We start from the raw sequence: 22,945 nt of genomic DNA, 5'->3' as shown, positions 1-22,945 counted from the left end.
ACTACTCACTGAGGCAAGCACAAGGTACAGTGCATTAAGCTTTTAATCTTAGCCTGAAACACTTATCTGAGACTGTGAGCTAGCTAGACTCTGATAGAATTAATGATCAAAAAAAAAAAACAAACAAACAAAAAACAAATAAACAAACAAGCAAAAAACACTTCAGTCACAGTATACACACTACTTTTACACTATGTTCAGACAGTCTATGCTAATGGTGAAAAAATATACTCTGTTCTTTTGCATTAAAAAGATTCTTGTTGACAGTATTTTTCTAAACATTTTTTTGTTGACAACATTTTTGTTTTGAGGTAAAATTTATATAAATTATGTATCTTAAAGTATGTTCACTGTTTTGACAATGTATATACCTGTATAATTCAAATTCTTAGGGCATGACCATCATCTCCAAAGTCATACATGGTGCTTCCCTCTTAATCCCTGCTCTTGCCCTTCAAAATAAACACTTTTCCCACCACAGATCAGTTCAGCTTGTTCTACAATACACATACACATACATATGAAGAAGTGTAGGTGAAAAATATGAAGCCAGAATGATTATTCCCTACCTCTGAATATAACTTCCCTATTTTGCATGGATGCCTTGAGGGATGAGGGAGATAAGGAAATAGGAGGAATGATGACATGAAGGAAGGGAAGACAGATTGGGAGGGAATTTAAATTCCTAGAGTTAAAACTTCTGCTATAAATGTGTTTGTAAAGGTTTTCCTTGAGTGATAGGCATTTAACTAAATGCTTGCTAATTGACAGGCAGAACTGTGCAGTATCTAACACAGTCTTATTCTTCTTATGATGAAGACTTAAGATCACTGGCTTAAATCAGTACTTTCCAAACACACATTTACATTTCCCAGAATCTGATACACAGATTTCTAAAAATTATCATCTGAACTGTTCCTGTTTTATATGCCCTACAAATTCTAGTCACAACAGTAGCCTAGAGTAGCCAATCTGCCTCCTACGCTGGTCAAATTTCAATTCTACCTTGGCTCTATGCACCCTGTTCTGCAATAACAGATGTTCTGTGCCAGACAGCTGGGAAGACTGTGGTACTTACTTCTCTTTTTTCTTAAGGATAATGTTTCTAGAATGCCTGTTTTTCAATATTTGAAAATGACAGATTCATATATTTTGATCAGTTTTTGGCTGTTTTCTGTAGAAAGCTGTTCTAAACTTAAGGACTAAATTGAACTTCAGGCTAAAAGTTTGTATCTTTTAATTTTTGTGACTTCTGGGGAATATACTTATTTTCAAGGCTGTTTGGTCACCCTTCCTGATGGCAAATCCATAAAAGATAGATCCTCTTCTGGTCAGCCTTCATGGATCATTCCCACAATTGGGTATAATGTCATGATGAGGAAGTTGCAGACTTCATTCAGTTTTATGATGCTCAGGAACATATGCCAATCCAGTTACTCTGACAGCTGATTTCACTTCATTTGTCAAGAAACTTCTGTACATGCTTTGAAACTGCTCATGTTCCACTGCAACTTTCAAATTAAAGACTTAAGATTTAAATGAATTCTTAGAAGACAAGTTATCTGTTTTTCTTTCCTTCCATGGTATATTCTTCAACTCTCACCCCTGAACCTCAGTATCTTCCTTGCTTTGAAATTCTTTTTCACAGGAAAATATAAACTAGTCCTTTTTCTAAGCTTTTATCCATAGAAACAATGGGAATCACAGCAAAGAAGTTCTTCAATCAGAGGAAAATTGATGTCAAGAGATATGTTTAAGCAGTTGTTAATTTGACTCTCTGACTTTTCTTATAAACCTGAATGAGAAGATCAAGTTGTTTGGTTGAGTAAAGAGTTGCATTTTCACAGTAGAAATTATAAAGTTATAGTTGATCACAAACAATATCATGACTGTAATGCAAGTTTCAATACCGAATCCATCAGCCTTTTTGTTGTAATAATACAATACCAGAGCCTGGATACTTCATAAAGTGGTTTAGTTAGCTTACATTTTTGAAAGCTGAAAATCCAAGAAAAGGCAGATTCACTGATCTGGCCTCTAGTGAGGGTCTTTGTGGCAGATGTGAGAGAATGATCACATAGTGATTCAAGAGATTCACAGATTCTTCTCACATTTTTGTTAACAACCCAATTTTGAGGGAACTACCTATAGTCCCAACAAACCATTTTGGTCTCTTTGGAAGGAGATCCCTAACAATGCTTTGAAATTTCTTTTTTACTTTGCATTACTTTTACCATTTAAAGGTTCCAAACTGTTGAACACTGCCACACTGGGGACCAAATTTCCAACACATGAACTATTGGGGACATACTGAAACCATATCCAAACCATAAAAAAAAGAAAGATGTATGATATATAATATCTAAAAGAAGCAAATCCCCAGGCAAGGGGACTGCTTGACTGATTATACTATAAACGACAGTATCATTATAGTTAATGCTTCTTGTCCTTTGTAATTAGGGAAATCTTTGTAAGTTTTCTTAGTTGTGGTGATTCTCATTGTTTCTTTGAAATTTAACAGATATTTCATAATTTTCCTTGTTTTTCTATTCATTGTGTCCACATTTTATTTTCCTAAAGATTTCTCAAAATAAAGAAAAACTTCTACTTTTTAAAATGGTACATAGCTTAACAACTACAAAAGGTAAAAAGACATTATTTTGACAGAATGATGAAGCTATCAAAAAAGCAAACTAACTTTTGATATGAGATTTTCACTTATTAGAATAAAACAACATCACTCTTTTTACCACAAGCAGAGATCCAATGATATTCTTTTCAAAGGGATAATGCTGTGGTGCACATGTATCCAATTAAACAATCAGGATATCAAAAGGCCTAAAAATAAGCTTGTAGGATGGTAAGGGAGTTGTGGGGGAAAAGGACATCAAGAGGTAGAAGTCATCTTACCACTTGCCTCACATTATTTTAATAGATAATAGAACTAATAATATCAGTGTCTATTTCCCATAATAGAAGATAAATCCAATGAGTTCAGAAATAGAATTCATTGCAAAACGTTGCACCTATGTACATGCCTAGCACTTTATGTATGTTCCATAAACACTGCAAGGAATAAATGAATAAATAAATGAAGAAAAATGGTCACTGACACCTTTATGTCTATGGAAAGAAGCTACCTTTTTTCATACATGAAATAAAGAAAAATAAGTACAAATTAAATAGAAGTTTGCTAATCAAAAAGATGATTTTCTGAAATACTGAAAGAAGACATATCCACTTTATGAAAAGGAGAAAAAATTTTAAAGAGGTAACAATACGTGTTTGGTAAAAAATAAGCTATTAACACTACTTTTCATTCTTGTACTCCTGGAGCTTTGTCAATTTATTTCCTATAATTTAATATCTACTGTATACCATATTTAACTCTTTGTAACACCTCACAGAGAATGTTCTACAGAATAAAAAATATTATGTAACTCTTTAATATATTAAGTACTAACATTCCAAGTATAAGGGCTGAATTGTGTCCCCCTCAAATTCTTATGTAGAAGCTCTCCTGATCCCTCAGAATGTGACTGTATTTAGAGGCTGGGTCTGTAAAGATGTCATCAAGTTAAAATAAAATTGCTAAATTGAGCCCTAATCCAATTTGATGAATGTCCTTAAGAAAGGAAATCTGGGTATATAACAGACACCAGGGGCATAGGCACCATGTGAGAATACAATGAGAAGGCTGCTGACTATAAGAAGAAATGTCTCAGGAGAAACCAAGCCTGATGATACCTTGATCTTGGACTTCTAGCTCCCAAAACTGTGAGAAAATAAATTTCTGGTGTTTAAGTCACCCATTCTATGGGATTTTGCAATGGTAGTCCTAAAACAGTAACAAAATAAATAATGACAGAAAATAAACTGCCACATTTATAGTTTGGCTAAATGATAGCAGATAAAAATTTATTTTATCACTAATATTAATTCATTAATTTTGTTAGAAAGCAAACAGTAAATAAGTTCTAGAAAGATAACTGTACATTCTTATCATGTAAGATAGATCTACAGAGATAAGTGCATACATAGTAAATATCATAATATGAAACAAAAAGAATTGAGCATAATTTATTAAGAAATTTAACAGAAAATATGTCCAGAAATAATTAAAATCTGAATACAAATATGCCAATACTCTTCAGATTTTAGTCATCCTGAAAAAGAAAAAGAAGTCATTAGAGGAACTTTGATTTGTATGATAGTTTTAAAGACCTGCCTACAAAATGTATTTCTTGACCAATTAAGGGTAATAATTTTCTTTCAAATTCAGAAATATTAAAGTTATCTGTAAAAACAGTATCACTACACACTTTATTCATTTTCTCTTTCACGATGAGCTTCTATTCTTTTAATACCTATTTTGTGGACTGAATATAAAGGTGAATTTCTATAAATTTGGCAGCCACATTTTGGGATGAATACTGGGAAATATAATGTTAAAATATCAGCACTATTCTGAGTTTTATAATGAATTAATTGGATAATCTAAAATAGTAATTAATGTACCAATACATTCTAAATGGGTCTCTCTGAGTTTATTTTTCAACTTATAAATATAAAAAAAAAAATTAAGAAGAGAGTACCAGAAAAGTGACTATATAAGAAACAAAAACGAATCAGCGGCCACCATCTTGGAGAGCTGAAGTATCCACCGCCACTCTCCGACAGACTGCAACAATAAAACAGGTCTGTGTCACTCAGCCCATCCCCCATACATCGGGGAATCCGCATAAAACCTCTCCTAGGCTTTCCGGGGGAGGGAGTATCAGAGTGAGCCCGCATAAAGACTAGGGGAAAACTAGAGACACCTGACCTTCAACTCCCCCTCCCAAAAGGAAACCTGTCTAGCCAGTGCTGGGGGAGGGGCAAGCAGAAAAAATCAAAACGATAGAGTGCCAGGGATCCCAATAGCCAATTGTGCGACCCCGGGGATCCGGGCTGACTGATTCGCCGGGCCTTCCCTGCGGCTACAGAAGGCGGGGCGCCGCAGAGAAGTGATTAATTAGCAAGCAGGGAGAAAAGTGGCTGCAATTCTGTGGAATCCTGCTGGATGAGCCCGCACTGACCCCCAGGCTGAGTGCGGGATTTCAGAGGGGGAAGGAAGCGGTACAGTTCTATCCTCCACAACGGAAACAAAACAATAGAGTGCCGGGGTCCCCAATAGACACCCTCCACACCCAACAAACGGCAGGTCCAGAGTACAGTTTGAACTGCCGAGAGCCATCACTCAGGGGAAATCTGGTCTAGCAGGAGAAACCTAAGACTAGCAGGAGAAACTAGGGGACTAGAGGCCAGGCCCTCGCGACTGGGCGGCTGGAAACCGCAGGCCCGCCGGCGACAGTTCGCCCACTGCCCACGTAACTGGGCGGTAGGAGAAGACCCGCCCGCCGGCTACCGACCGCAGGACTGGGTGCCAAGAGATCGCCCGCCCACCAGCGACACCCGGCCCGCTGCCCGCGCGACTGGGCGACTGGAGTCCACTCCCCCGCCGGCGACCGATCACCCGCCCGCTGCCTGAGATACTGGGCGGCTGGAGACTGCCCGCCTGCCTCGACGGGGAGCTGAAACCAAACAGAGACAGTCCAGTCACACAGCCCCATTAGGACACCCCAGCAAGGAGCCTGGGGCCCATCATAGCAGAGTAGTGACGTCACTGGAGCTCGGCCGTTGGAATTCCTTCCCAGCAGAATCCACGTTAGCAGGCACAGTTTAACAACACAAAGAAGAAACAACAGAGTAATACAAAACCAAAACAAATCTATAGAAGAGAGCAGAAACACGGCAATCAAATAGAGCTGGAAAGTAACGTGGACAACATGAGAAAACAAGGGAAAAAAGGAGTACAAACAATGAAGGACAACTTAATTCTACAGGAGGACATAGAAACATCAGAAGCAGGGATAGGGAAAGAACTCAAGGCATACCTAACTCGAATGGAAAGGAATATGAGGGAAGACATGAGACAGCAAGTCCAAGCAATAAAAGTATATTTTGAAAATGAATTAAACAAACAAATTCAAATGGCAAAGAACGAGCTCTACCAGGAGATAGAGATCTTTAAAAAAATCAAACAATAATCCTAGAATTGCAGGAAAATATAAACCAAATTAAAAACTCAAACGAGAATATTACAAACAGACTTCATCAAGTAGAAGTCAGAACATCAGATAATGAAGACAAGGTTTATCAACTTTATCAAGGTTTGTCAACACAGAAAAGATGCTTAAATCCCACGAGCAATCTATTCAAGAGATATGGGATGTCATAAAAAAACCAAATTTGAGGGTCATCGGGATAGAAGAAGGCACAGTGACTCGAACCAAAGGAATGGACAGCATATTAAATGAAATAATTCTAGAAAACTTCCCAGAGATGAAAGATGAAATGGATTGCCAAACCTGGAAGCCTACAGGACCCCAAACATTCAAAACCATAATAGACCAACTCCAAGACATATAATTATGAAGATAGCCAACGTACAGAACAAGGAGAGAATATTAAAAGCTACAAGAGAAAGGAGGCAGATTACATTTAGGGGTAAACCAATTAGGTTAACAACTGATTTCTCATCACAGACTTTGAAAGCGAGAAGATCCTGGAACAATGTATTTCAAACGCTGAAAAATAATGGATTCCAACCAAGAATACTGTATCCAGCAAAATTAAGCTTCAGATTTGACAATGAAATTAAAATCTTTCACGATAAACAAAAGCTAAAAGAATTTGCAGCAAGAAAACCAGCACTGCAAAGCATTTTGAGCAAAATACTACAAGAAGAGGAATTGAAAATAGTGCCCAAAACTAACAGCAGGAGGTATCTCAGTAAAGGGGGAGGAAAATAACCAAAAAGTAAAACTAGCCAAACTAAAATAAATAAATAAAGAAGCATGACTGGAAGTACAAATCATATCTCAATTGTAACCTTAAATGTTAATGGCCTAAACTCACCAATCAAGAGACATAGGCTAGTAACCTGGATCAAAAAAACAAATCCAACAATATGCTGCCTTCAAGAGACTCATATGATAGGAAAAGACATACACAGGCTGAAGGTAAAAGGTTGGGAAAAATCATACCACTCACATGGCCCTCGGAAGCAAGCAGGAGTGGCCATACTCATATCGAATAAAATCAACTTTAAACCTAAGTTAATCAAGAAGGATAAAGAAGGACACTATATACTGTTAAAAGGAACCATCCACCAACAAGACATAACAATTATCAATTTGTATGCACTAAACAATGGAGCTGCAACATTCATAAAACAAACTCTCCTCAAGTTCAAGAGTCAAATAGACCATAACACAATAATTATGGATGACTTCAACACACCGCTCTCGTCATTTGACAGATCCTCTAGACAAAAACTGAATAAAGAAACTATAGAACTCAACAGCACAATCAATAACCTAGACTTAACCGACATATACAGAATATATCAATCATCATCAAGTGGATACACGTTCTTCTCAGCAGCACATGTATCCTACTCAAAGATAGACCATATATTATGCCACAAGGCAACTCTTAGTAAGTATAAACGCGTGGAGATAATACCATGCACCATATCTGATCACAATGGAATGAAATTGGAAATCAATGATAAAAGAAGGAAGGAAAAATCCTACATCACATGGAAAATGAACAATATGTTACTGATTAATCAATGGGTTACAGAAGACATAAAGGAGGAGATGAAAAAATTCTTAGAGACAAATGATAATACAGACACAACATACCGGAATCTATGGGACACAATGAAAGCAGTTTTAAGAGGGAAATTCATTTCTTGGAGTTCTTTCCTCAAAAAAAGAAAAAACCAACAAATAAATGAACTCACACTACACCTCAAAAACCTAGAAAAGGAAGAGCAAAACAACAGCAAATGTAGTAGAAGACAAGAAATAATTAAAATTAGAGCAGAAATCAACGAAATTGAAATGAAAAAAACATTGAAAAAATTGATAAAACTAAAAGTTGGTTGTTTGAAAAAATAAATAAGATAGACAAGCCCTTAGCCATGATAACGAAGAGAAGAAGAGAGAGAACTGAAATTACCAACATACGGGATGAAAAAGGCTTTATCACAACAGATACTACAGAAATACAGAAGATAATTAGAAAGTATGTCGAAACCCTATATTCCAATAAAATAGAAGATAGTGAAGATATCGATAAATTTCTTAAGGCATATGATCTGCCAAGATTGAGAAAGGAAGACACACACAATTTAAACAGACCAATAACAAAGGAAGAAATAGAAGAAGCCATCAAAAGACTACCAACCAAGAAAAGCCCTGGACTGGATGGGTATACAGCGGAGTTCTACAAAACCTTCAAAGAAGAATTACTACCCATACTTTTCAAGCTATTTCAAGAAATAGAAAAAGAAGGAGCTCTTCCAAATTCATTCTATGAGGCCAACATCACTCTGATCCCAAAACCAGACAAAGACACTTCAAAGAAAGAAAACTACAGACCAATATCTCTAATGAACTTGGATGCAAAAATTCTCAATAAAATTCTGGCGAATCGAATACAAAAACATATCAAAAAACTTGTGCACCATGATCAAGTAGGATTCATCCCTGGGATGCAAGGCTGGTTCAATATACGGAAATCAATAAATGCTATTCACCACATCAATAGAGTTAAAGACAAGAATCATATGATCATCTCGATAGATGCAGAAAAAGCATTTGACAAAGTACAGCATCCCTTTATGTTCAAAACACTAGAAAAACTAGGGATAACAGGAACTTACCTCAACATTGTAAAAGCTATATATGCTAAACCTCAGGCTAGCATCATCCTAAACGGAGAAAAACTGAAGGCATTCCCTCTAAAATCTGGAACAAGACAGGGATGCCCTCTATCACCACTTCTATTCAATTTAGTTCTCGAAGTACTAGCCAGAGCAATTAGACAGACGAAAGAAATTAAAGGCATAAAAATAGGAAAAGAAGAAATTAAATTATCGTTATTTGCGGATGACATGATAATATACTTAACAGACCCAAAAGGGTCTACAAAGAAGCTGCTAGAGTTAATAAATGAATTCAGCAAAGTGGCAGGTTATAAAATCAACACACATAAATCAAAGGCATTCCTGTATATCAGCAACAAAACCTCTGAAATGGAAATAAGGAAAACCACTCCATTCACAATATCCTCAAAGAAAATAAGATACTTGGGAATCAACCTAACAAAAGAGGTGAAAGATTTATACAATGAAAACTACAGAACCCTAAAGAGAGAGATAGAAGAAGATCTCAGAAGATGGAAAAATGTACCCTGTTCATGGATAGGCAGAACTAACATCATCAAAATGGCGATATTACCCAAAGTTCTCTACAGGTTTAATGCGATGCCAATCAAAATCCCAACAGCATTTCTTGCAGAAATAGATAAAGCAATCATGAAATTCATATGGAAAAACAAAAGACCCAGAATAGCAAAAGCAATTCTAAGAAGGAAATGTGAATCTGGAGGTATAGTGATACCAGAGTTCAAACTGTACTACAAAGCAAAAGTAACAAAAACAGCATGGTACTGGTACCAAAACAGGCAGGTGACCAATGGTACAGAATAGAAGACACAGAGACTAATCCACAAAGTTACAACTATCTTATATTTGATAAAGGGGCTAAAAACATGCAATGGAGGAAGGATAGCATCTTCAACAAATGGTGCTGGGAAAATTGGAAATCCATATGCAACAAAATGAAATTGAATCCCTTTCTCTCGCCATCCACAAAAGTTAACTCAAAATGGATCAAGGAGCTAGATATCAAATCAGAGACGCTGCGTCTGATAGAAGAAAAAGTTGGCTCTGATCTACATATAGTGGGGTCGGGCTCCAAATTCCTTAATAGGATGCCCATAGCCCAAGAGTTAATAACAAGAATAAACAAATGGGACTTACTTAAACTAAAAAGTTTTTTCTCAGCAAGGGAAACAATAAAAGAGGTAAATAGAGAGCCTACATCCTGGGAACAAATTTTTACCCCTCACACCTCAGATAGAGCCCTAATATCCAGAATGTACAAAGAACTCAAAATATTAAACAATAAGATAGCAAATAACCCAATCAACAAATGGGCCAAGGACCTGAACAGACACTTCTCAGAGGAGGACATACAATCAATCAACAAGTACATGAAAAAATGCTCACCATCTCTAGCAGTCAGAGAAATGCAAATCAAAACCACCCTAAGTTACCATCTCACTCCAGTAAGATTGGCAGCCATTATGAAGTCAAACAACAATAAGTGTTGAAGGGGATGTGGGGAAAAGGGTACACTTGTACACTGCTGGTGGGACTGCAAAATGGTGAGGCCAATTTGGAAAGCAGTATGGAGATTCCTGGGAAAGCTGGGAATGGATCCACCATTTGACCCAGCTATCGCCCTTCTCGGACTATTCCCTGAGGACCTTAAAAGAGCACACTATAGGGATACGGCCACATCAATGATTATAGTGACACAATTCACAATAGCTAGACTGTGGAACCAACCTAGATGCCCTTCAATAGATGAATGGATAAAAAAAATGTGGCATCTATACACAATGGAGTATTATGCAGCACTAAGAAATGACAAAATCACAGAATTTGCAGGGAAATGGATGGCATTAGAGAAGATTATGCTAAGTGAAGCTAGCCAAGCCCTAAAAAACAAATGCCAAATGTCTTCTTTGACATAAAGAGAGCAACTAAGAACAGAACAGGAAGGAAGAGCATGAGGAAAAGACTAACAGTAAACAAAGACAAATGGGGGGAGAGAAAGGGAGAGAGAAGGGAAAGCATATGGAAATGGTAGGAGACCTTCAATGATACACAAAATTATAAGAGGTTATGAGGGGCAAGGGGGAGGGGGGAAAAAGGGGAGAGAATTGAACAACAGCAGAGGAGGTAGAGAGGGAAGATGGGAGGGGAGGGGAGGGGAGGGGGGATACTAGGGGATAGGAAAGGTAGCAGAATACAACAGTCACTAATATGCCATTATGTAATAATGTGAGTATGTGACAGTTGTGATTCTGCAATCTGTATTTGGGGTAAAAATGGGAGTTCAAAACCCAATTGAGTCTAATGTATGAAAGATGATATATCATGAGCTCTGTAATGTTTTGAACAATCAATAAAAAAAAGAAAAGAAAAAAAAAGATGCTTGAGCAATTATAAAAACAGTTCAATGTCTGTATTCAGAAGCAAAATATATTAGTCAGGATTCTTCAGGGAGAACCAATAGCAGACAGATATATACATATAAACATACAGATACAAATATAAATATAGATAAAGGCATATATAGGCATACATATATGAAAAGAGATTTATTGGAAGATACTTGTGTGTAAGTAGGCTAAGAAGCCATACAATAGGCTGTCTACAAGCTACAGAGTCAGGGAAGGCCGTAGTGTGGCTTAGTTCAAGTTAGAAATCCACAAAACTAGAGAAATCAGTGGAGTAATTCCCAGGTTGAGGCAGGAAACCCAGAAACCTAGGAGGTCACTAGTGGAAGTTTGGGAATCCAAAAGCTAGAGAATCTGAAGTTCTTATGTTGAAGAAGAGATGAATTGTTCAGAAGAAAGAGAGCAAATTTGCCTTTCCCCTGACTACTATTTCTGTTTGACCTCTCATCTGATTTAATGGTGTTCTCACACATTGGATTAGGGCAGATCTTTCTTACTCATGCAACTGGTACAAATGTCAATTTCTAATGTGAATGCCCTCACAAAGATACTTAGAATTAATGCCGTAACAGCTTTCTGGGTATCTTTAATCCAGCCAATGTAACACCTAAAATAACCTAATACAAAAACTGCTAAATACAGAAAAAGCTTTTATATAAAAAACGTACTTTTTTTTTTAGTTTTATCAACTCTTCTTAAGACTCTGAGTAGAACAACATATGCTTAACTTTTCAGAAGCTATTAGAAAATTGTATTTTGTTACGTAGAGGTCTAAGGTAATAGAAGTACATAAAGTATCTGCAAGAACATTGTACTTATTAGGCACTGAATGTTCACATTAAAAATACTTATTTTACTAAATGTATTGGATATATTACACCACCTGAGTAGGACACTGTACTTTTTATCTTTTAAAGAATAAATTACAGCTGAAAAGTTAAAAAAAAAAAAACCAGAGGCTTGATTATGCAGTATGAAATATGACTGAAGGGACATGCTCTCAAAGAACAAGAGTTAAAGTACTCACACTGGAGTTATGAGTAGGTAGGTCATTACCAGAAATAATATCAAAATTACATATCAAAATTATTTTGGATATGCCACTTCATTTCTCTCAGACTCAGTTTGCTTTCTTGAAAATTAAAGGGATTAGAAATGCTTTAAACTGTGATTTAATGAGTTAGTAATTGACAGTAAACTAATTTAAAAAAGGTGTTAGCTGAATTAAAACACTTTAATTTAAAAAAGGAATCATCGAGGCTCATGTAAAGAGAACTAACAACATTCAGACTAACGAACAATATCTTCATTTAAACTGACTTAAAATATTACTTTAGTTTTTGCTACGAAATTAATCATTACCTAAATAATTATGCTCTCAGAATTGGAGAGATAAAGGGGCCTTGTGGGTATAATCATCCCCGTATTAACAAGTATGAAAAATTATCTAGTACAGAGTCTAGAACTTTGGAGGCGCCCATTAAATAGAGCTATTATATCTATTTGTTTGGGCTTAAAACTTAAGTCACTATAATTTAGAATCCTTATTTATTACTTTCTAGTATTATTTTCCCCCTCATAGCATCATGTAATCAGGTGACTCAGTAATCATTCCTTCTACATGAAAATTAGTAATAAAAGGAACATGGGCCAGATTACAAGACTATGGAATTCAACTAGAAATCTGCTTTCAACATGAAACAGATTATAATAAAATAGAGTTAGTTAGTAATATTCAGAAAATTAATCATGTATTTCAAATATACCAAATGATGCTAAAATCTAGACCATATTTTATTCATAACAATATCATGAAAAATTTGATTAATTCTTTTTTTAATAAAAGTAAACAATTTAGAACTATTTTGATATTAACAAAATAAAAAGCTTTGCACAATTTCACTTTCACTTTTTATAAGATACAAAAGAACAGGTAAAAATTCATGAGCAGTTTTACTTTTTCAGTGATTTATGGAAATTGCTAACCATAGTGGTAATTTAGATTTTACTAACAAAAATTAATTTTTTTGCCCAAAAATAGGCAAAATAAATTACTATCTATGTAACTTTTCTTGTTGATGATATAATTATATTATCATCTATGCTTTTGCTATAAAACTCAAAGGACTAAAATTTATTAACCCTTTATAGGCTGCTCTCCTCAAGCTAGCAAAAGGAAGTCATTGTCAGACTCATTCACCTGATTTAGCATCGATCAGAAAACAATCTATGATTGCCAGGCCTTGGGTAGATGGGTTAGGGTATTTCACAGTTTGCTCTAGTTATCTTTCTTAAGTCTGGTCTTCTGAGGAAGGCAAACTTCTAAGCATTGTATATTATGAATGGGTAATGGATACCGAAGTGGATCCAAGATCTGATGCTAGCAAAGAACTTACTATGAACCATCTTTTTTCCAGCTTACCGTGTAGACAGAGCAGGGCCATACCAGGTTATCTAATTATAAAACACATAATAGATTTATTTTTGAATTCTTGGAGCCTTAAATTATATTAACAGGTACTATAAGGGACTGTTGAAGAGGACAGTCTAGGGAGTTAGACTGCTTAGGTGTAAATTCTGCTTTGTCATTTCCCAGCTGTATAACATATAGACACATAACTTATATTTAGTTCCCTTGTTTGTAAAATAAGAAAGTAACAATAAATTGCTCCCTGAAATTACTGAGTGATTAAATGATAAATATTATTTTAAAAGGGCTGGTACAATGCCAGAAAAAATTATAATGACTAGGTACATAAAACAAAAACAAAAAACTATTTTCCTCATCTATCCACTGGCAGTGAGAAAAGAGAAGGAGCTGAATATCCAACTTGAGTTAAACTATGGAAGTGTAAATGGCATTCTGCACCACCAATGCCACACACAAAATCTCTCTCTCTGGTACCAGTGACAGTTACTTTCAAAGAACAGCTGAAAATAAGGGACAAAGCCATTCAATCAGCCACCCACACAAGGTGGCTCTTTTTACCAATGTTCAATTTGGCATTTTTAGGTCTAATTCTTATGTTCTCCTTTATGAAGTCACTGTATAATTACTAAAACTATAAGTTAAGTGTTTGCATATTTAAGTAGAGAGAGGGGATACTTTTATGAGGTTCAGGGTACTTTTTAGCAAATATGGGACTGGGTGATGGAGAAATAGGGAGTTCAGAATGTACAAGCATTCATAGTACTATTGAAAACATAGTATCACAAAGAAAATTCCAGTCTTGAGACAGGGCCTCAGAATAGCTATGAATTTTCTTCCAATGTTTCCCCAATCATGTTTCAACAGCATATTTTATGCTAATTCTTATTACAAAAAAGTAGAAACAGCATTGATTCAAAAAAAGAAAAATTTGAGGTATTCAGCTTTCCTATTAAATACCAACTTATGAGATTAAAAAAAAAACCTTAAAGATTCCAACTGAAAACAAATAAAATTATATAAAATTAGGGATATAGCATTGTTAGCATACCTGTTCACTAACCTAATTTTAAAATAACTTAACATGTTTCCCAAAACGTATAGTTACAGAAACTTGCATGATAAAAAGAAAACTCACAAATAATGTGAAAAGAAACCAAGAATGCCATCAAAAAACTATTCTTCCCTTAATGTTCTCAGCTGTAACAAATTTGTTACTGAAGTCTTTCAAATAGGCAAAACTCAAATATTCCAAGTTATATGTTCTATTTAAAACACAGGAAAAAATGGGAATCTGGTTTATATACTTAAAAAAAAAAAAAAAGCAAATATAACCTCCAGAACTAAAAACCAGACAGAGAAACTGAACAAATTCAATTATGCACCAAAGTTCTATTCATGTAAGATAAAATCCCTAGGTAATGTAATTCTAAAAATTGTTTAGTAAAATGTCTCTAGAAAAACCTTTTTAAATTTTTACATTATGTAATAATAAAACACCCTCTAATGCATTCTTAAGATAGAATTTCCTAAAAAGGAAATCTGTTAAAAGGTATTATGCAACAGTGGTAGCACATAATTAAAGTGAATTATCTATTACCAACAGATTCATGAAAATATGAAGAGGTAAATAATTTATTCCCCTTGCCCAAGAATAAACCACCTTATTTAGAAAATGACCAGAGGGCTAATAGTCAGCCACCGTTATATGACTAAACAGGGTTCAATTTATAACATGCAGATAACATGGGTCTTATTTCTAAGAATTTTTGAAAATTTAAACATGTAGTAAACATTATCAGTTGAGGAAAAGCAAAGCTATTACAGCTGCCTAGAAATTCCTCTAATTTAACTAAATCCAAAGAATATTAGTAGAGATCTTGGTGGGGGAAAATATATAATAATTGTATAATACCTTTATTTAAAATCAAAGATCAAATTTATGACCTATTTCTACAACTGTTTTTGCAGACTTTAAAACTCTCCAGAAAACATTAAAATTTTTGTGACCAAAAACCTTTAATTTTACTATGTCCCCTTAAATTTGATGGTATATTCTTTCCCCTCAGTTTAAAATTTTGAGAACTTTAGACTGAGTAATTTATTTCAAAGTATATCTACAAAAACAATCGAAAGGGGTAATACAAATACTTTTACTTGCAGTGGGGGAAGGGTAGAGGGGCACTAGAAAATTCTCATTTAAGATTATAGGCTAAAAGAGTCAATTTTTAGAAACAATTTCCTTTAAATTTAGGGACTTGAAAATGTGAGGGAGATGTTATAAAGGCAAAACAAAATACCAATGAAACCATGAGGAAAAACTACTTCAAAACTTAACTCGAGAGTATAAAATCATGCTACTTATGGCATAAATTGAACCCTGTTTTATTTTAAAATAAAGCAAAAATAAAAATTATCAGAATAATTCACACTGTGAAAGAAAGAATTGTAGCCCCAATTTAACTGATTTTTAATAATTATTGCCCAAATGAGTTTAGAAGACACACAGCCCAAGAGATTATTATTTTGAATAGAAATAACAATTAATATATACAAAATGCAATGTATTGGATAATTTTCTGCTGCTGGGTTAGCATTGCATATAGCAAGGATTAGAAACAAAATAGAAATTTCTATTTCCTACCTATATCACTGGCTACCATCTTGGAAAACTTTCTGCTTTTGGTCTTCACTGAAAATAATATTTTGATATAAAATGTCAAAATCTACTCAAATTAAACTAAATGAATTAAACATAAGTAAAAGAAAAGACTTAAAATAAAGATACTATACCCTTTTCTATAAAATTATTCACTTTTTGTTCTTCATCTGAATTGTGTGGTGATGAAGAACCTACACAAATAAAGACAATGGAAGGAACAGGCACATAGTCACAAACACTGAGTTGCACAAGAGAAAAGCACAAATGAAAAAAAAACTAGCAATCTCTAAAACAAGCTATATGTCTGTTATCACAGAAAGAGGACATTTATACAGTTAACTAGTCTGATAATACACTATAGCAATCAGTAGTGCAAAATGTTTCATGGTGGGCTGCGTATATGTAAATATTAACTCTATAATCATTTTTCATTCAGTAACAACAATTTGGCAAAACTCTTGATTTTAGAGAATATATAAAGAAAGTATCACTTTTACGGATGTATTTTTTAATAGGCACATCTCAAATGATACCTCATCAATTAAAATTTTCACAATTTCCTCAGTTTTAAATCACTTTCCCTCTTCTGAATTCCCATAATTCTTTATCTACATATTTTTATATGATATTAATCATTTAACATCTTATATTTTAAATTTACCAACATAAGATCTTCTTCACTGAAGGGAAGTTTTAAAAACAGGGCCCATATCTGACTCACTTTTGTGACTCCTTTGTCATCAATGGAGTGTTTTTCAATTAGGTATCTCTAAGTAAATATTTGCTGAATGAATGGAAAACAATTAGAGGTAAATATATACGTATCTTTCTGTGGCTTAAAATCATTCCCAGTAAAAGTTGTGAATCATAATGAATTAGGCCAAAATTTGATATCTGCCATTCCTCTTTTCCAAAACATACTTCCCTCCTTTGGCCAGGTGGCAAATATCCTTGACATTCTCTGCCCATGTAAACCTGCTAATACTGGCAGGACCCAATGACTTCTATAAGAGTCGTAAACATTATTTTTGCTAAATAGCATTTCTAAATCCTCGTATATTCCTTATAAAAAATACCAAAAGTAACATTGAGCTCAGTGTCATTGTTAGGAACAGAGATAGGAATAGCTGTTTTTCACATACATATCATTCAGATTTAAAGCATATAATTGTCATGGTATATTACTTATATTTTAAAATAACACTGTCATCTCTTATCTCTTATACCAAATAGCAACATGAATTTACAAACAATGTACTATTAATACTAGTTTTATTTGATACAAATCATTCACATGTAATAGCAGGATAACAACTAAATATAATAATTAAAATATTAAAATGTTTGATTTTTAAAAACATAAACAGGCAACATAGGCTTGAAATATAAATAAGACAAGCAGATTTAATTTTTTCCTTAACTAAAAATGCCTACTACTGAATGTCATAACACTATGATAGCTTATTAAATGTTCCAAAATGGTATTCACTATATCCTACTTGAACAATTTTATTATAATTAAATACAAACATACAACAATATCTACAGCTTGTTTTTTCTATGGCACACAAAAACTTCTCAAGGCACCATTTCATATCATGGTACATGTGGCCCTTCAGTTGAAAATAACCTAACATTTTTTTAAAAAAAGGTAATGTGATTTATGTATACACACACATATACACACACACATTCCTCTGCACACATTAACATGTACACACAGGTTAATACATTTCAAAGAAAAAAAATCTATTAATACTAACGTGCTAAGTAAAACAATCTGAATTCTTTGAAATAAAGAACAAATTAAGTCCATTACTTTTATTTGCTTAGGGTGTATATGTTTCTTAAGCAGAATTAACTTTCTATTTCAGAGAGACCACTGTTTATTTTTTAAAAATGAAAAAGTAAACTATATTTTTTACTTGTACTTTCTCATGATGTTATGAAGAGAGTTTTCATACTAATTAACTAAACACTTAAAATCACAAACCCTGATTATGGGATTTAAAAGCCTTAAAAAATATCTTTCTTCATTTATATGATTTAATTTTAAGTAAACCCATTGTTTTTGATAAAATGCACTATGGTACTCTACATTTCCACCATACTCGTCCTTCTCTAAGTATTTATGAAAGACTTATTTTAACTTACAAACCTTTTATACATTTCTTCCTTTTCTATAAATACCTTAAAATCAATATTGGTTTTAACAATTTATAAAACATTCATTTATATCTTATCTCACTGTGAAAAGTATTTGAGGCTGGTAATTTAATTTCTAATTTTCAGCTCAGTATTTTTTTTTCCCCTTTTCGGTATGAGGGATTGAACCCAGGGAATTTTTACCACTGAGCCACATCCCAGCCCTTTTATTTTTTTCTAGAGACAGAATCTCATTAAGTTGCTGAGGCTAGCCCTGAACTTGGGATCCTCCTGCCTCAGCCTCCCAATTTGCTGACCATGCCCAGCTTAATTTTCATGTTTCTAATACCAAGACATTCTAGTAGCTCTTTTGATTGACCTCAGGGGCCAGTAGAGAAAGTCTGTAAGAAGGGATAATATAGTGTCAAAAAAATGGCTTGGCAGAATCTCATTCTAGTTTCTATTCTATTGTATAGAATTCTTTAACTGATATCTGAAACATGTTTCAGGCTCAATTACTGCCGATGAAAGGTTAACTTTTTGAAAACCAATCTTTCCTTATATGTAGGAATGAATACAATCCATTTTTATACATTTTAGAACACAACCAAAGATTAAAATAAATAAATTAAGGCTTCTATATCTAAGGGTAAGCATCATTACTTATCAATGTTTTTTTTTTTTTTAAGGTTGCATTTCAAACTACACAATACTTAAATATTTAAGGTCATATGAATTTCTACATGTTAAAATTATAGTCTTTTCACATGGACCAAGCCATGTTTGAATTTCTCTGGTTAGAGGAAAAGAGAAGTTAGAGATTTTTTACTTTTATGCACTTTTTACATTTATATACTTAAATTTCCTTACACATTAATCTATAATTATTCCTTGTTTGGTTATTCTAGACTGCTAGATGTACCTACTGTTTGAAAGTGTGGCTTAGGACAAAAAGGAATATTAATTTATTTGAGCTGAATTTTGGCAACACAATTTTGATGATTGCTTAATATATTTAAATATAACACATTATTTATCTGTTACATATCCAAATTATCCACTTTTGATTTATATTTTTAATATTGTGACAATGGTATTTACACAGGCTTTGGAGAAGGTGAGAAAATTAGAACTATGCTGCGTGTAGTTGAATGAAGAAGAGTAGTGATGAAAATATTATACTTCTAATTTCCAAATTAAAAAAAAAAACTCTATGAGATAGAAACAATTACCCACTTCATAGTATTCATCTTAACTTTATTCTACTAAGGTTAAGACTTAATATTGGGTACCAATGTGATTCCTATGGATGTATATGTTTTATCAGTTTAATAAGTAAATATAAATACACAGTTTAAGGAATAAAAATGTATGACACATTTTAATTTAAAAAAATAAAAGATCAACTTGTGCAAAATCAGGAAAATGCAATTATAAAAATGAAATATTATAAAAGTTTTTACAGTCTTAGATCTAATAAAGGGCTAAACTGAAATGTGAGGGAGTAAAGTAAGATATCCTTCTCAATATTTCCCATTCTTACAATTATATCCAATGTAATAGAACCAGTTACAGAAGGATAAAAACTTGTCTGAAAACAGTTACTTATATTAAGATCAATCTTTCCAGTAGAACACCAATGAAAATTTCCACCCAGAATACTTAAATAACTGAGCAGTTAAAATTAAGAAGTCAACTTTATCAAAGATTAGCAGTTTCAATACACTAAAATAAAATAACAAATTCAAGATTTCTTTAATCTTAAGGGACCTCAAAATATACTAAAAATAATGTTCCTTAGAAATATTAATATACACAAAGACCCATTTGTAGATAAGAAATGTGAACTGCTTTAATAAAACTGTAAATAGATCAGAAGTTATGTTGGTCAAACACAAAATCAAATATAGTTTACAATTATTCTAATCATTCACAGTCATCACTAATTGTAAGTATCAAAAGTCTTTGATAATATTTAGGAATGGGCATGTAGCTAAATGACAGAGTGCTTGTCTAGCATGTATAAGACCTTGGGTTTGATCCTCAGCACTGCAAAAACAAGAAAAACAAAAAGCAAAACACGCACACCCAATAACAACAAAAATAACAACACTTTTCATTACATTTAAAAGAATATTATTCATGGAATCCAGAGAAGCATATTACATTATTAATATTTCATTGATCATACTCTGTTCTTCAAAATAATGCCCAAAGTGCCTAGAGGCACCAAATATATATATATATAATCTTATCTTTCTCTAAAAGTACAATAGTATAATAGAGGGTAAAAACTATGGATATTATATGGTAGTATTTGTATTTCTTTTTACTTAATCAGAATGCAAAGAATAGTTATGATTTTCAGAATACATGACTAGTATCTTTTAGGTATATTTTTTTAAATATTTATCTATAAAACAATATACTGATATATTGTCTTACTTTATATAAAATCATAATTATTAATACAATAAAAAGACAAATTACCAGAAGTTGGAGATTTGCAGCGATCCTCTGGGACTACAATCCCTTCATTAATATCACATAGACCTGCTAAAAAAAAGAAATCACACCACAAATTTATTTAAGTAGGCTTGTCATCTATTTATAGGATAGATTTCACTATCTATTGAAAAGAACTTGGTAGTCCGATTAACAGATTATCAGTAGTGATACTATGCTTATAAAGTTTCAGATAGAAACATTTTGATATAACTTATCTCAAAATAATATAATAGCCTTCAATTAAACAAATAAAATATAGTTTTTTTTGTAAACAGAGTTTCCAATTGAGATAATCTGATATTCTTAAAGGACAATAGACATAATGCAAGGCTTTCTTTAAAATCTGAGATGTGGGAGCATATAATTCTTTTTTAATTCCTCAAGGGAGAATATATACATATCAAATAAGTTTGATAATTTTTACATCGTAAGGACCCTCAAACCTAAATATGGTTTCCACTAGGTATGTCTTAAACACTTTATTTAAATATTTATGAATGATAAATAAGAAAATATATCTCTAAATTTGCTATATTAAAAATATTGCACATCATTTATCTTGAAGAGAAAATCTCTTAAAAACGGTAATATAAGCTTTTAAAAACCTTTAACAAAATACTTTCTTTTCAGATATATATAAACTTTACCAGTCATCTATTTTATAGAATGGCTTAAATTCTTAGTAGAAAGATTAACAAGGTATTTTATGCTATAGACAAGAACTATTCTGTACCATTAGTCTACCTGTCTATTTTGGTACCAATACCATACCATTTTTGTTACTATTGCTCTGTAGTATAGTTTAAGGTCTAGTATACTCATGCTACCTGCTTCACTCTTCCTGCTAAGGTTTGCTTTAGCTATTCTAGGTCTCTTGGTTTTCCAGATGAATTTCATGATTGCTTTTTCTATTTCTATGAGAAATGTGATTGGGATTTTGATCGAAATTGCATTAAATCTGTATAGTACTTTTGGAAGTATGGTCATTGTGATTATATTAATTCTGCCTATCCAAGAGCAAGGTAGATCTTTCCATCTTCTAAGGTCTCTTTGATTTCTTTATTTTAGGGTTCTGTAATTTTCATTATATAGATTTTCACCTCTTTCATTAAGTGGATTCCCAAGTATTTTTTGTTGAGTCTATTGTAAATGAAAAAATGTTCATCATCACTAGCAATTAGAGAAATGCAAATCAAAACTACTTTAAGATTTCATTTTACTCCAGTCAGAACAGCAGCTATTATGAAGACAACAATAAGTGTTGGTGAGGATGTGTGGAAAAAGGTACACTCATACACTGCTGGTGGGACTGCAAATTGGTGCAACCAATATGGAAAGCAGTATGGAGATTTCTTGGAAATTGGATATGGAACCACCATTTGACCCAGCTATCTTTCTTGGTCTATACCCAAAGGATTAAAAACAGGGACACAGCCACATCAATGATTATAGCAGCACAATTCACAATAGCTAAACTGTGGAACCATCCTAGATGCCCTTCAATAGATGAATGGATAACAAAAATGTGGAATAAATACACAATGGAATATTACTCGGCAATAAAAGAAAATAAAATCATGGCATTTGCAGGTAAATGAATGGAGTTAGTGAAGATAATGCTAAGTGAAGTTAGCCAAACCCAAAAAACCAAATGCCAAATGTTTTCTCTGATATAAGGATGCTGATTCATAGTGGGGTAGGGAGAGGGAGCATGGGAAGAATAGACAAACTCTAGATAGGGCAGAGGGGTTAGACAGGAAGAGAGGGGGTAGGGGGTTAGAAATGCTGGTGGAATGTGATGCACATTATTATCCAAAGTACATGTATGAAGACACGAATTGGTGTGAATATACTTTGTATATAACCAGAGATATGAAAAATTGTGCTCTATATGTATAATAAGAATTGTAATGCATTCCACTGTCATATATAAATAAAAATAATAATAAAAAAGATACGAACTAAAAGGTACGGTAAAATACAAGATAAAAAAGAAG

The 22,945-nt window shown here is 33.4% G+C and overlaps 1 protein-coding gene across 8 annotated transcripts in view; it reads right to left on the bottom strand.

Annotated features, from left to right (window-relative positions):
• The window catches only part of STXBP5 (syntaxin binding protein 5), a 179,732-nt gene that overhangs the window by 43,234 nt on the left and 113,553 nt on the right, over positions 1–22,945 (bottom strand). For 2 of the 8 annotated variants that reach the window (XM_081296618.1, XM_081296620.1), the window contains exons 20-22: positions 20,931–20,996; positions 16,427–16,486; positions 16,278–16,325 (exon numbers count right to left, since the gene is read on the bottom strand). The exons of 1 other annotated variant lie outside the window; for it this stretch is intronic. In XM_081296618.1, the coding sequence (XP_081152744.1) occupies positions 16,278–16,325; positions 16,427–16,486; positions 20,931–20,996 (174 nt within the window). The remainder of the gene's footprint in view (positions 1–16,277; positions 16,326–16,426; positions 16,487–20,930; positions 20,997–22,945) is intronic. 5 more of the 8 variants (XM_081296622.1, XM_081296623.1, XM_081296619.1 and 2 more) reach the window with 4 other exon arrangements.

The sequence above is a fragment of the Spermophilus citellus genome (assembly GCF_964194105.1).
Source record: "Spermophilus citellus genome assembly, chromosome: 5".
Lineage (NCBI taxonomy): Eukaryota > Metazoa > Chordata > Mammalia > Rodentia > Sciuridae > Spermophilus > Spermophilus citellus.
Note: the sequence above shows the minus strand (reverse complement) of the source record. Positions and strands in the feature narration are given on the sequence as shown.